The 15389-nt window shown below is 42.1% G+C and overlaps 1 protein-coding gene across 1 annotated transcript in view; it reads right to left on the bottom strand.

The window, feature by feature from the left end:
- side-V (sidestep V) overlaps window positions 1-15389 on the bottom strand; it is a 307327-nt gene that overhangs the window by 40226 nt on the left and 251712 nt on the right. Inside the window, exon 6 of the mRNA XM_065239440.1 lies at window positions 13631-13703. Coding sequence (XP_065095512.1) covers window positions 13631-13703 — 73 coding nt within the window. The remainder of the gene's footprint in view (window positions 1-13630; window positions 13704-15389) is intronic.

Below are 15389 nucleotides of genomic sequence, written 5' to 3'. Positions count from 1 at the left end.
TGCCATAACAAAATGGGCGGTTCATTTTAGTAAACAAACTAACACTTCTTCCGACTGTGTCACCTCTCTTACTCGCCTAAGGTGTAGAGCTTGAACAAATCAAACTTAACACTACAGAAGATGAACCTATCATGTAGCCAGACGCCAAATTGGCAGATCTTTAATCATTGCTACCATTCGTTAAAAACAATGTACCAGACCTTTCTCAAGTCTCTTGTTCCATCGAATTGTGGTCGAAAACCCAAATAAAATCAAGTGGATGATTTCGAAGGTGACATGGATCCGCCAGAAAGAGATTATGAAAAATTAAGTCATAATGAAAGCGATATGTCAATTGAAAATTCCGAGAAAATAAAATAATGCTCATTAACTGTATTAACAGAATTTTACTAAACCCAACAATCTGTTTGATTCCGAAACCTGTTTGTACACTGTTTTATTGCTGATTGCATCTGAAACTAGACTACCCCAAAATACAAAAATTGCACGTTTCCGTCATATCGTTTTGGTGTCTTCGAAAAACTTATTGCTTGCATCATAAGGAATAAGTGCACCGAAGAAACCAATAAAATTAGACGGAAACGTGCACTTTTATTACATGTTGTAATAACTGAAAACGTGCTTATTTGTCCAGTTTGGAATGAAATGCACAATAATTGATCGGCTATAAATCAAGGTTGCAAAGACTCATTTCAGCTAAAACAATGTTTTTCTAAATTATGAAATAATTAGATGCCATGATCAAATTTTGAATTGGTAGGATACAAGAAGAGGTTGCAAAGAATGTGTTTGACATATTAAACCTGTTGATTTCACTTCATGAGAGTCACAATCAGCGATTTTTCACAAACTCACTCACTCACTCACTCAGCGATCAGCAAATCGCTGATTGTGACTCATAGAGAGCAAAATTTACAGGTTTTATGTTTCCAACCTCTGTAACCTCTTCTTGTAAGTTACAAGTAAAACATGCCATCATACCATCTTTTGGTTTTATTATTCCGAAAAACATTATTTTAGCTGAAATGAGTCTTTGCAACCTTGCTATAAATTATGCGATATCTGTTCATCTAGATTTACTCTGTTCCTTATTTCATCAGTTTGTCTGTGATTGGAGTGTTTGCTGACAGATTTTAAGTGCAATATTTTAACCAGATTAGCAAGCAAAAACGAACTGGTTACAATCACAGATATAAATTCCCTCGACACTTCTCAGTTACTTCACAGTGATATAAATGTGAAAATGCTTAGGCGTTCACCACTTTGTTCACCTGTTTGTCCACCGTTTTCAATGTTTTTAGGCCACAACCATTTCTTAAACCTAACGACGTAACTGTCTTTAGAAATTATGAACAGTCTTATCTGGTTTGACGTATCAAACAACATAAATGTCAAAACGACGAATCTGAGGGAGCGTAATAGTTGCGAAAGCAAAAGGGCGTATGAAGATTATTTCTCAGTATCAGTATGATACACGTAACAAACGCGTAAAACATATACGCACATCAAAGCGTGTCAAAATAATATATCGCAATTCTACCAATATTTTTTAAATGAGATTTAAACATTTCCGCATGAAACATCAAACCCGTTTTTCTCGGTTCGTGTCAAAAGTCACTTACACCCATCTGGAAAAGTACTCGAGAAAACATAATTACACAATAATGGGCATGGATTGAGAATTAGAGAAACTTAACGTTCAACTTACTCTATGATTTTCGAATTGAAGCGAGAGTGATAAGTAACATCACTCGAGCATTACGATGGAAGAGCATTTTATCTATGCTCTCCTTTAATTTCATGAAGGGGTCCATCAGTCGATCGTTTGCACTTCACTCATTCAGTCCAGTTGATGTACATTTATGGTTCCAACTGAGGCTCGAATAGTGTAGTAGTCAAGCAGTTTAGTCCGGTTTTGGCTCGCTCAGTCGAGTTGTTCGAGTTGCGCGTTTGTTCGTGTCGTAGTGCCGGTTGCATCGTGTGATGGGAAGGCAGCGCTCCCGGAGCAAGCTCCGTGAGAAAGTGGAGAATAGTGGTGAAGGTAGCTCGTGCGTACCTATCACAAATAGGTACGCTACTCTTCCCACCGATGTTGGGAATGCCCTACCAGCGGAAGTGAAGCGGACGAAGAAAAGGAAGAAGAATCAGGGCCAGTCCGATGGTGCGAGTGGCCGTGACACCATGACGAACGTCAGCGACATCGGTGAATTCGGTGGTACCGTCGAGCATGAAAATTCTGCCGTCCCGAGTACGGCAAAAGTCAAGCTTCCTCCACTGGTGGTGATGAAAGTGCCACTCAACACGCTCATTAGCGATCTCACATCGCTGGGCGTTGCAGCTGAATTCAAGCTGAGCAGGATCGGCACCAAGGTGATGCTGCGTACCAAAGCGGAGTACGAAGCAACCGTGAAGTACCTGAAGGATTCCAGGGCGGAATACTTCACACATGACATCCCCGGTGAGAAGTCCTTCAAGGTAGTCATCAGGGGATTACCGAACTTCAACCCCAAGTCGATCGAAGAAGAACTTAAGCACCGTTACAAGCTAGCCCCAATCGCAGTCTTCCGGATGACGAGGAGAGACGAAACGTGAAAACGTACCCGGATTGCCTTTTCCTGGTTCATTTCCAGAAGGGAACGGTGACGCTCAATGCGTTGAAGGCCATCCGCTCCATCAACTTCATCATTGTTCAATGGGAGCCATACCGTGGCGGCCGTCACGACGTCACCCAGTGTCAGCGTTGCCTGAATTACGGGCATGGCACCCGAAACTGCTACATCAATCCGCGATGTGGCAAATGCGCCCAAAATCATGTTTCCTCCGAGTGCGTTGTCGACGAGTCGGAAACATGCAAATGCGCCAACTGTCGTGGAGCTCATCAAGGGTCCGACAGTGTCCCAAACGCGAGGATTTCAAGCGGATCCGAAAGCAAGCGTCCACAAGAAGCCAACCAGGACGGAAGAAGGAAAACACTCCGGCATTCAGGGTGGAGGACTTCCCGCCTCTTCGTGGTACGCAACACGGTCAAGCGAATCCACGGGTGCAATCCGGCCCCCGTCAAGAAACGTCTGGTGCCTCAGCTGGACAAAGCTCTCCATCCCCCCCTGGATTCTGGAGACAACCAGAAGCACAAAACGCCAATCCCGATCTCTTCTCTGCGGATGAGCTGATGAAGATTTTCGTCGACATGACCAGCGCTCTTCGTCAGTGCCGCAACAAACCCGAACAGATCCAAGTGCTCGGTAAGTTTATCATTCGGTATGGCGTCTAAACCGTTAACTATAGTCACGTGGAACGCTTGCTCTGTACGAGCCAAAAAGTTCGAGCTTGCTGACTTCCTCCGCAAGCATAGTATCGACGTGGGCCCCCTATCAGAGACCCATCTAAAGTCCGGCGACAGCTTCTGGTTGCCTGACCACAACATTATTCGGCTTGATCGCACCAGCTCCAGGGGGGGGGGGGTGGTGTTGCGGTCGTCGTCAAGAAAGGAATAAAATACCACACTCTGTCCCATATCCGCACCACTATCATCGAGGCCCTTGGTGTGGAGGTGGAGACGTCGACTGGATACGTCCAGTTCATCGCCGTCTACTGCCCTCGACAGTGTGCCGCCAACAGTGGACTAGCGGCTAAATTCAAGAAGGACCTGTCCACCATCACCCGTAACGGTTCCCGCTTCGTAGTAGGAGGAGATCTAAACGCTCGCCATGAGGCCTGGCGGAACTACCAGCAGAACCAGAACGGTCGTCTGCTGTTCGACCACTCACAGCATGGGCTGTACTCCGTTTGGTTTTCGGATGAGCCAACATTTATCTCACCGGCTGGCAACCCATCGACGCTAGACCTGTTCCTGACAAATATCGGCTTGTCCAAGCCGGTTGCATTGAACGAACTCAGCTCCGACCACCAAGCGGTGGTGGCTGAACTGGGCTGCAACGTGGCTCCTGCTTCAAGCCTGCGCAAGGACTACCATCGCGTAAACTGGGCCCAGTTTGGACGCGTGGTAGACAGGCACATCATCGACAACCCGTCGCTTGACACCGTGGAGGACATCGACCGAGCGTTGGAGGGACTCCACCAAGCCATAACCGTGGCTGACGAGGCGTGCGTCCGACGAGTTCCTGTGAGGGGTAAGTTTATTGCCATTGATTCCCACACCCAATTACTGATTCGCTTGAGAAATGTGCGTAGACGCCAGTTCCAGAGAACCGGAGATCTAGCGAGGAGACGTGAAATGGCCGATCTGAACAAGGAGATTGCTTCCAGAATGGTCTCACTCCAGAACGAAAGTTTCGGGCGGCTTGTCCAGAATCTGGACGACCGCTCCAGACCATTCTGGAAGGTAGCTAAGGTCCTAAAGACGCACCCCAAACCCATTCCTCCACTCAAAGATGAAAATGATGACGATCGGCTCATAATCACCCCTCAGGAGAAAGCAAATGCGATTGGTGAGCATATTGCCAAATCGCACTTGCTTGGCTTCAACATCCAAAGTCCGCTCGAAGTTCAGGTTGAGCAATGCGTACTCAACCTTGATTCCTCCCCTTGTGCCATCCCTCCGGAGGATAGAATCACAGTGGAACAGATTTGCTCAACGCTGAAATGCACCAAAAACATGAAGGCCCCCGGGTTTGACGGAATATTCAACCTAGTGTTGAAAAATCTCAGCATGAAGGTTCACTCTCTGCTGGCTGCTGTCTTCAACAGATGCTTGGAACTGCACTACTTTCCAAGTATCTGGAAAACAGCGAAAATCATACCTATCCGCAAACCCGGGAAGGACCCAACGCTAGCTTCAAGCTACAGACCAATCAGCCTCCTTTCAGCGCTGAGCAAATTGTTCGAGAATCTTATTCTCAATCGTTTGCTCAAGTTTGTCGAGGAACACAACCAGGGTTGGCAAATGTCATTTTCAATGAAAGATCTCACGCGATATTTACAGAGATACTTCTGTCGCTATCATTGGATGAGAAAACGATAATGGAGATTTTCTTCAAAATCTCATCGAATTTTTTGTCATGACAGAACGTGACAGTATTGTATTCATCGTAATTACAAGGTCATTTAATGCTATTTAAATTACTTGTACCGAGGAAATCCTAATAATATATTCACTCTACCGATTACATACGGTTGTTTGCTTAAATTCATCTAAATCAGTTAGAAATGTTGATGTCAAAACCGCATAAGAATAATTCTCATGAGTGCTTGATCATTGAAGAATGACAAGAAAGCTAATGATAGGTAGTTTCGTCTCGTGATAGTGAGAGGACCTGTTTTCTCATCGTCACATGACGGCCGTGATATTTACCAGCTCTGAACACAACATTCTCCTACCGGAACAGTTCGGGTTCAGGAAGGGGCACTCCACAAATCATCAGCTAGTACGGGTGATGAATAACATCCGAAGTAACAAGGCTGTATCCAAGTCTACAGCCATGGCATTGTTAGACGTTGAGAAAGCGTTTGATAATGTCTGGCACAATGGGCTTGTATACAAGCTTTGTAACTTCAACTTTCCTTTGCATCTTGTTAAAATCACCCGTAGCTACCTCCAGCAAAGGTCGTTTAAGGTATCGTTGAATGGTTGTCTTTCAGACACGTTTTCCATCCCAGCAGGAGTCCCGCAAGGCAGTCTGCTGGGCCCCTTGCTTTACAGCATTTACACTTCCGACATTCCTCCCCTTGGAGACGGTTGTGTGTTTTTCCTGTTCGCAGATGATACCGCAATAGCCGTCAAAGGAAGGATGCCTCGCGAAATAACGAACAAACTTCAACGATGCCTTAACGCCTTTGCTGATTATGCCACCACGTGGAAAATCAAAATCAATGCTTCCAAAACACAAACAATCATGTTCCTCCATCGGCAATCACCCAAACTAAAACCGGCTCCCTCTTGTACTGTAATCATGGATGGCACAAGGGTTGAGTGGTCCGCCGAAGTAACCTATCTCGGGATGTTGTTTGACGAAAAGCTCCTATTCCGCTCGCATGTGGAGAAAACCGTAGTCAAGTGTTCCGCCTTGGTTAGGAGTCTGTACCCGCTGATTTGCCGCAGATCCCGCCTCTCAAGGGTGAACAAACTGGCCGTCTACAAACAAATCATAGCACCTGCGATCCTCTACGCAGCTCCGGTGTGGGAATCATGTGCACAGACTCACAGGAACAAAATTCAGGTCGCTCAGAATAGAGTGCTGAGGATGGTTCTTGATCGTCCTTTCGACACTAGAATAACAAATTTACATGAAGAGGCAGGCATTGCCAAAATAGATTCCAAAATTAACGAAATTAAGACTAAATTTGCACAAAAATGTAATTTATCAGAACATGCTTTGATAAGCAATTTGTATATAGTAGTAGTAGTTGTAGGTTAGTTGTAGTTGTAAATAGTAGTTATAAGTAGTCTCCTTTTTCCAATTCAAATCAAACCAATCCCACCAAGGTGGTCATACTTTAAAATAGACCTGATAGGACTAGGAACTGTAAATAATAATTAAAATCTCAAATGTACTAAAGTTGAAAAGACGCATCTGTGTCACTTAAAAAATTCATACATGTAAACCACACAATCACAAGAAATAAAGATCATTTAAATGGCAAAAAAATTTCATGAAGGTATTTCAAAAAGTTTCTTGCAACTAAAATACAGAATCAGTGTATGCAAAGACTCATTGCAGAAGTTCCATACTTTCCAACAAAATTGTAAGCATGCCTGTTCCCAGGTTCAGTTTGGATGTAGGTGGTGTTAGCCATGGGCCACGACATAATGACATAATAATAAGAAATACTGATGATCACTGCTCATTTAACATATACCGCTGTATTTCTATATGATGATGATTGCATAGCCTGCAGGCGGTTAAAAAGCGTTACACGGACGATGAAACCAACTCAAAAGTGAGTTGAATTTGCTCACAGAGGAAAATTTTCCAAGCTTTTCCAGGAAAAACGTTTCGAATATGAAGATAACCCATGAAAATTTAGCTCTGTTTAAGAGTATACTAATAGACTGAGTGAAACCTCTCTCGATTATCCTCATATTTTTCCCTGGAAAAGCTTGAAAAATTTAACTAACTTTGTGAGCAAATCCACTTATGGCAAAACCGAGTCGGATTTATCATTTAAGTGCAAAAAATGTAAAACCGCAAACAAAATCAACACACTCGTCAGCGCCATTTGAAATCTCGCTAGCAGTGGCAACCGTATGCCATTCTTTTAGTTTGAACATCTCTAGCTTGATAGTTCTTTTGCACTTTGCTATCAATCGCTAGTGCACTCGGACGGTATACGATGTGGTCTGCCGTCATGGTTTTCATTGTTTGTTTTCTTTCAAATTCTCTTCCAATAGAGAATTCCTATTGTATTTTTGAAGCGTTCGGTTGATTGGATTAGGGTTGACCGAACGTTGTATAATTAACTTGTTGCTTTTAGTAATCGAGCATATTTAGTTGGAGTTGGATTAAGAATAGTGAACGATATGAGTGAAACATGTAATAGATTATAATATTTTTTCATGACCCATGCCCTTATGGTTCAATTTACTTTGATGCTTTTTCGAAAAATTCAAAAGCAGTTTTTTTCGACGCATTATTTCAGATTGCTAAAAGATCGCGTCATTTTGTGTAGAATAGCAAAAGGAATCGAATAGTGCGAGCATTTTGCAATCTGAACTAATGCGTCGAAAAAAAACTGCTCTTCAATTTTTCGAATAAGCATTAAAGTAAATTGAACCTTATGTCGATCAAACCATCGATTTGCTTTCAACCGCCGACAGTGGTTAATTTAATCTTTGAACTTGTTATTGTATGTTTCTACATTACAAATCCATCGCCCAGTTTGCTTGCGGTAGAAATCGGATCAAGTTGATTGATTTGTTGATGAACCAATGGACATTGGACCTATTCTAAAAGGACTCCAGAGTTGTCTCTCTCATACAGCGTTGCCAGGTCAGTTTCAGGGATGTAGTTCAGTTGAAATATAAAATCTGGAATGCTCTGAAATAACTAAGCGAACACCAATTTAAATTATAAAGAATATGAGCAATCGTAAACAAAATTATTTTCATATGGAAATCTTGTTTTAAAATAAAGCTATTGAAATAAAATAGGCGTTCGAAATTTTAATTACCGTTCGAATAGCATGTTTATATGAATATTGTATTGAAACGGCCCCGCATTCTTTGATGATTTAAAATAGTTTTAATTCACTCGACGTTTCGACACGGAGATAGTCTTCAGGGGTAAAATAGTTCCGTCGGCTTTGATTTTATGTTTTGTCTAACTGTAACTGGCCGATCTTTAGTGCACTGGTACATTACGTCGGATACACTATAATATTAATCATTGTAGTACTGGCAAATGGCACAATTTTCCAGAATGTTGACGCTGGGATAGACTGGCGACGTCTGTGCAGACAATGGACCGTTTTGTTCGGCGGTCAACTAACGGAATATCCACTTAAGAACAAATTATGAGTATCATCCTGATGAATGTGGGCGTCTTAGTGGAATACCTGTATAAAGAGAGAGAGAGAAGGATTAGTAATTTCCATTTAATTCCACTACCTTATTTGCTTATCCTTGACAGATACGCGTATTTAGTTGTAGACGAAATACGCGTATCTGTCAAGGATAAGCAAATAAGGTAGTGAAATTAAATGGAAATAACTAATCCTTCTCTCTCTCTTTATATGATAAGCACTTAACCAGTCTTATTTGCGTGAAAGGACGGTGGGAATATTTTCCTGGTTGTGGTTCCTTCATTTTCCACCGTATTTATTTGTTTTAAAAATCCTTCACTTCACACGGCACTTGAGTTTGTTGATCGACGCCCACAGACTGGGAATGAGTGATGTTTGGTACACCCCTGGCCCAAAGTATTGGTAAGTCTATCCCAGCGTCAACATTCTGGAAAATTGCGGCATTTGCCAGTACTACAGTAGTTTATATTATAGTGTATCCGACGTCATGTACCAACGCAGTAGAGATTATAATTTAAATTGGTGTTTGCTTAAATATTTCAGAGTATTCCAGATTTTATATGTCGACTGGACCAGATTTTCCTGAAACTGACCTGGCAACGCTGTATGAGAGAGACAACTCTGGAGTCCTTGCTGATTAGGTCCAATGTCCATTTGTCGATAAAACAAATCAATCAACTTGATCCGATTTCTACCGCAAGCAACTGAGCGATGGATTTGCAATATTAATACCTACAATCAAAAGTTCAAACGTTGATTTCAAATGGATCAAAATTTAAACGTTAGTTTCACTGTATGTACTTTCCCATCAAAACACTTTGCTAGATGTATTCACACGATTCCTTGAGGTACGTTTAGACTGTCTGATTTGTTGGTCTGATTCGAGCGGACTGCTCCATAATCAATTGCTGGATGATAATCTTCAGTTGTAAAATATTCTATTACTAGCTTAAAATTCAGTTAACTTAAGTAATCTTAACAGGAAAATGTCCATTATTCCGGTATCCAATTTTCTATTGCAATACATCCGTCAACTATGTCAAATGTAAAGGAAAAACATTGATGTTCAGTAATTGGATCGTAAATAGACGCATGGCCTGGATAATTGCGAAGACAACATATCAAGAAGACTGGCATCTCTTTCATTTTCTCAAACGACCGCTATGAGACCAACATCATCGCGTCATTTGCAGCGCTACTGTATATGTCGCTTGTATTCTGACAGAGTTTCCAGTCTTCTTGATTTGATGTCTTCGATAATTGTCTATAAAACAGCTGCTGCGTATATTTTTCTCCCATGGTTGACCGGTTCAATAAAATAAATAAAATAACTGATACCTGAAATGAAGTAATGGAATTGGGTTGTTAGCGGAATGCTTAAATAAAAGAGCAAAAAAGGGGTTATCTTCCATTTAATTCCACTTAATTATTTTTGTTATCCATGACAGGTACGTATTTCGACTACTATGTGCAGTTTTCACCAGTGTCATTCCCACTAAAGAACTTATCAAAATCTAACCCCCTTAAGTACTCCTCTCTCTCAAAAATAATTAAGTGGAATTAAATGGAAGATAACCCCTTTTTGCTGTGTTATTTAAGCATATCAGTTTTTACGCGAGAAGTGAAAGTGACGTCAACAATGTGTTTATGTATGAATTATAAGGAGTGAAAAAGAAGCGCGATTTCACAAGCCGAACATTTGTAGACCGAGGTTCGTCTTCGATAGGATGAAGTTGTATCCATTTATAGACCCAATTTGAGTACAGTAGACCGATATTACATCCACGTACCTGGAATGTTTTCATGTTTAAATGTTGCAGTTGTTGTTTCAATGTTAAACAATTTGCAGTAACATAAATAATAGATCATGCAGCCAGCCGGAAACGCACCTGCTGCGTTTTTAGGTACTCCAAGGTGCTACCAATCGATTGAGTGTTCGTGGCTAGTGGTAGTGAACCGGTTCGCCGCGGTCACTCACTATTACCTACGAGTTTGCACGGAGAGGGAGAGAGATGGTCGTCGTACAGTGAGGGAATAGGAATAGGTAATAGAAATGTAAACATTAGGAAATTAAAATTAGTCCAAAAAAGCAATCGTCGTGATCGGTCGACCGGGGGTGAATTCCGTACGGAACAATAATTTGTCTAGTTTTAGGAATAAATGTAGTGTAGTTAATAAAATCAATGTTGTGCCTTTGTAAATAAACGGTATTTTGTGGATAAGACGTGCATGCGAGGAAAACAGGATGGTCTTTGGATGACTAAGGAAGGATGCGGATCAAAGGGAAAGGACAGAAGGAATTCAAAACAGTTCACGTACAAGTAGAAGTCAACATCAAGCGGTCGGGACGGTCCCCGACATAATTTGATCCTTCGAGCCGGATTTCTACTACCGGTGAACTCACGGATCGATCGAATTTCGACAATTCGACGATCAATTTGCGCCTTTGCGGATCCGCGCCATACTAAAAGTGCCCTGAAAGGATCCATCGCCATCTCAGGCCATCATCAAAGGGATCTACAGTCTGGCCAACCGCCATCGTCATCATCAGCAACATCAACAATTGTACATTGAGTGAGGAAATTTGCCATCGTCAACGAGTGTGATTGATTTCAGCCATAACAACCGTTGTTTACGAGTGGGATTTCGGATCTGCCCGGCCATTTTCAGCAATCTACAGGATTGTAGGACAATCACAGCGTTGTTCTTCTACCAGGCCAAGTATGTAAGAACAGTATATGTCCGCCAAAGCATTCAAGAATTCCCACTAACACTCACCTTTCGATTTACTGTGCGAATTGTTATGCAACTATCCACGACTTACCGAATCCGAATACGAACATTTGGAGAGGTGAATCAGTTCGCGAAGAACTGGTTTTCGGGCAGTGAAACTGCCTTCACTTACCAAGGAATCGGTCACAGATCTTCGCAGACTGGCTGATGGATTCGATCGTGCGATGCAAACGTTGGATTAAACCGTTGAACCAGCCGAATACAGGGATTTGCTACTGGTAGAACTGCTAAGTTCACGCCTGGATCCAGCTACTCAACGTGGTTGGGAGAAACACACGTCCGCTAAGGAGCAAGACACGCTGAAAGACTTGCAAGAGTTTCTTCAACGAAGAATGCAGATCCTCGAGTCTCTAACAGCAAAAAATCCAGATACGAACCTGTTCAACCCAAACGGAAGCCGTTTTCTCCGAAGGTCAGCCACAATGCCGTACAGTGGAATAGCGCTAAGTGCCCATCGTGTACGGAGGTTCATGGACTACATACGTGTCCAGCCTTCCTGGAAATGTCGCTGTCCAGCAAGGAGTCGTTCATTCGAGCATAGTCATTCTGCCGAAACTGTTTCAAACGCTCTAGCTCGAGATTGCTCATCAAGGTTCTCGTGTCGAAACTGCAAGGCTCGTCACCACACACTGCTGTGCTTCAAAGGCGAAGGAAGAAGCAGTAGGCAAGGATCACCCGAGACAGCCAATTCGGATAGAAGCACCAACCTGAACGATGCGGATTCGGATCCCAAGGCAGCGACTGTAGTAAGGGTTGAGGCAGCATCGTCGAACTCGGTACAGCATCCTACATAGCAGGTACTTCTGGCGACAGCAGTTGTTGTGATCAGGCACGTGAATTGTTGGATTCCGGGTCGGAATGCAACTTCATCTCTGAAGGTCTCAGTTAGTTGATGAAAGTTGCTAGCCAGAAGGTGGATATTTCGATATCGGGCATCGGACAAACCGGAACGAGAGTCACTCGTAAAATTCATGCTGTCTTCAAGTATCGGTTCTCGTCGTACTTTAGACCGATGGATTTTCTCATCTTGCCAGAGGTCACAGCTTGTCTGCCTACTTCTTCATTGTAGGGAAATGGATGGGACATACCAGCAGACATCGAACTGGCAGATCCTGAATTCTTCCACTCGAGAAAGGTCGACTTGGTCATGGGAATCCAAGCTTGCTTCAGCTTCTTCCCATCCGGAAGAGAGATTCCACTGGGAACCGGTCTGCCAGTACTCACCGAATCAGTTTTCGGTTGGATAGTAACAGGCGAAGTTACTACATCAAGCCAAGGTACGAGATATACTTGTAACATGTCGGTATCGAGCGATCTGGAGAAGTTGTTGGAACGGTTTGGCCCTGCAAGGGCAAATACCCACCGGACGAGATACGCTGCGAAGAGCTATTCGAGCGTACAGTCGAACGGGAATCGGATGGTCGGTAAACTTAACTCTTCCCATGCACAACGAAGTACTTGCGGAACAGATGAACTACTATATTTATTGACAGTGTATAGGGATACAATATAACACACAGCTGGTAGGGTAGGAACACAGATAGTAAAATGTAATTGAAGGTGTCATATTAGACTAAGGTTAGGGACATAAACCCTACAAAGTGTGCAATAATAAAATTTCAATGCAAATGGTAACTGATGGGCTGTAAGACACAATCAAAAGATTTATTATAATTAAAGTTTTAACTATTACGAATTGCAAATTAGCTCTGGTAATATATTATCAATTGCAATAGAATATTTCTTGATGAATTCCTACTTAGAAAACGTTTTAAACCTCGTAGATTCGTGCTTAGCTGTGCAAAAATTGGTAAATAACCCTATAATTGTAAACATTAAATCGTTTTTCCATATAAACGAGCCAATTTTTCAGGAAAATAGAGGAAAAGTCCAGCATCACTCTAAAATTTTATAAGGAAACTACAAAACTCGGCAACCATAAAAATCGATTTGAAACGATATTTTTTTTTTAAATACCCTACATTGACCTCATAACGGCTGAAAATGCTTCAAAATATTCGCAAAACACGCTAAAATGGCTTCATTTCTCAACAGTCACCTGAAAAAGACCTGTATACTTGTTATTCTTTATATCATCCACGATGGTGTTATAACACCTTCCAAGAGGTCAATCGCCTTAAACGCCTAAACCATTAACTTTTCATCGGTTTTCTATTCAAATCATAAAAGAAGACCTTTAACTCAAAGGTTACTTTATAAAAACGTCAAAAATTCCGGTCCGAAGAACACAACACTCTAATAATATGCTAGTGATATCGATTGTATCGCTCAACTGATGAATACAATAATGGAAAGAAAAGTTTACTGCGTTAAATATAATCGATCACAAGATACTTACAATTTAGTACTAATTTAACATTGCTGGACAGTGGTGGCACCAGATGCCCGTTACTGGCTTGGCACGTGTAGACCTGAAAGAGAAAAGGAGAGAAAATCACGATAAGAAAAACAAACTCATTTACCCCGTTTTCCGACAAATTTCTACGAAAAGAAAACATTTTACCAGTCTTAATTTTACCCGTCACGCTCCACTTGTTTGGTTACGCTTGAAAGTTTTACTTTTCTGGTGGGAAAAAGTCTTTAAATTTCTTTTCATTCACATTTTCCAACTTCCCCGAACCGCCGATGATGATCACGGGAAGTCACTTATCAGCAAGAATAACTTTTCAATCCAAGCAATCGGTAAACAATGCAACTTCCGCTTCTCTTTCGCTCTCTGTTTGTTTCAAGAAAACCCTCAACAGGACGCGTTCCGCTACTTTGCGATCCACCGTAAAGTTTCCTTCATGAACTTTTCATCTACGTTTAAGCAACAAAAAAAGAAAAATTACGGTTGTAAATTGATACTTAACATGTGCCGAAACGAGCCTCAAAACATTATCATTTCATAAAATCACCAACATAAACGCAGTCATTGTTGCTCCCTCTTGAAACGGTTCGTCAATCAGCACCCCCCTCAGCCTATAGCCGGAAAAGGAAACGATCGATCCCGCTCCAGATCCCGGAATGCGTTTACGCACGCACACCATCATCAATAGTGAATTACAACAATAAAAACTTTTTTTTTCCGGACATTAACCGCGGATTTCATTTGCTCATTTCCAGCCTCTCGATCGAAGTAGGCACTGCTCGCGGCAGCTCAATTCGGAATGAGTGGAAAATGAGTGTACTTTTTGTTTTGTTTCGAAAACAGTAATTACATTGGTTGTGCTGCGGACGGGGATAGAACCCGGAGCACGATGGGTTTGATAAAGAAAGGGTGTAATTAACGGAAAAATCAATGAGATGAAAACAGAGCGCTTTACCGGAAGCAGACGGTAGCACGCTTTCGAAGATTTTCCTTCTTCTGGGCAAAGTTATTTACTTAGATGGCGTTCTGGAAAGTTAGGAAAAATTTCCGATGATTTATGAGTCCTGCCAACGCGGCCAAATTATCGATAAAGTTCGAAGAAAGTGGTTAAAATCTAAATGGTTCATCAAAAAGTATGTTCAAAGGGGAACTCGATCGACAACATCGATAGCGGCTTGAATTACGTCGCCTGAAGAAAATGGTCCCATTGCTAATACTGCTGGTAATGAGTGTTGATTCCAACTCGTTGAAACTGGTTTAGTTCGCCAACTTTTTTTTTGTTTTCTTACCCTGTTTCACATCAAATCCGAACAGCAAGCATTAAACTTCCGAATCCCAAAACAACTGGTGCCCATAAAACATGATGTTTTTCATTGAAACTTTATGTTCGTGTAATTCGGGTCCTTTTTCCACCATAACAGTAAACCCGAAGCAGCAAAAACAAAAAACAACGTCCAGGTCTAAGAAAAAAAGTTGGAGATTCCAAAGATTTGTACCAACACATGCGAGTCGCAATGGAAGGAGGCTATGGATGGGGATGTCTGTTTTTTTTAAGTAGCCATGAAAACACCGTCATCAGAGCGGTGCGTAAAAACAAATCTCCTCCGTTTCCGCCTACTACCTACTTAGGTGTATTTTCTTTCGAATCCAAACCGCCTACTGCGCGGGGCCAAACCGGACGAAAGGCGAGATTAATTCCGTTCATAAAGTTTCGGCTATTTTCCGCCACGGCGTCTGTCCGGATACA

The sequence above is a fragment of the Ochlerotatus camptorhynchus genome, unplaced genomic scaffold (genome assembly GCF_037179485.1).
Source record: "Ochlerotatus camptorhynchus isolate MF236.1 unplaced genomic scaffold, CSIRO-AGI_Acam_v1.1 ptg000055l, whole genome shotgun sequence".
In the NCBI taxonomy this organism is placed as follows: Eukaryota; Metazoa; Arthropoda; class Insecta; order Diptera; family Culicidae; genus Ochlerotatus; species Ochlerotatus camptorhynchus.
This window is presented reverse-complemented; position numbering and strand designations above follow the sequence as displayed.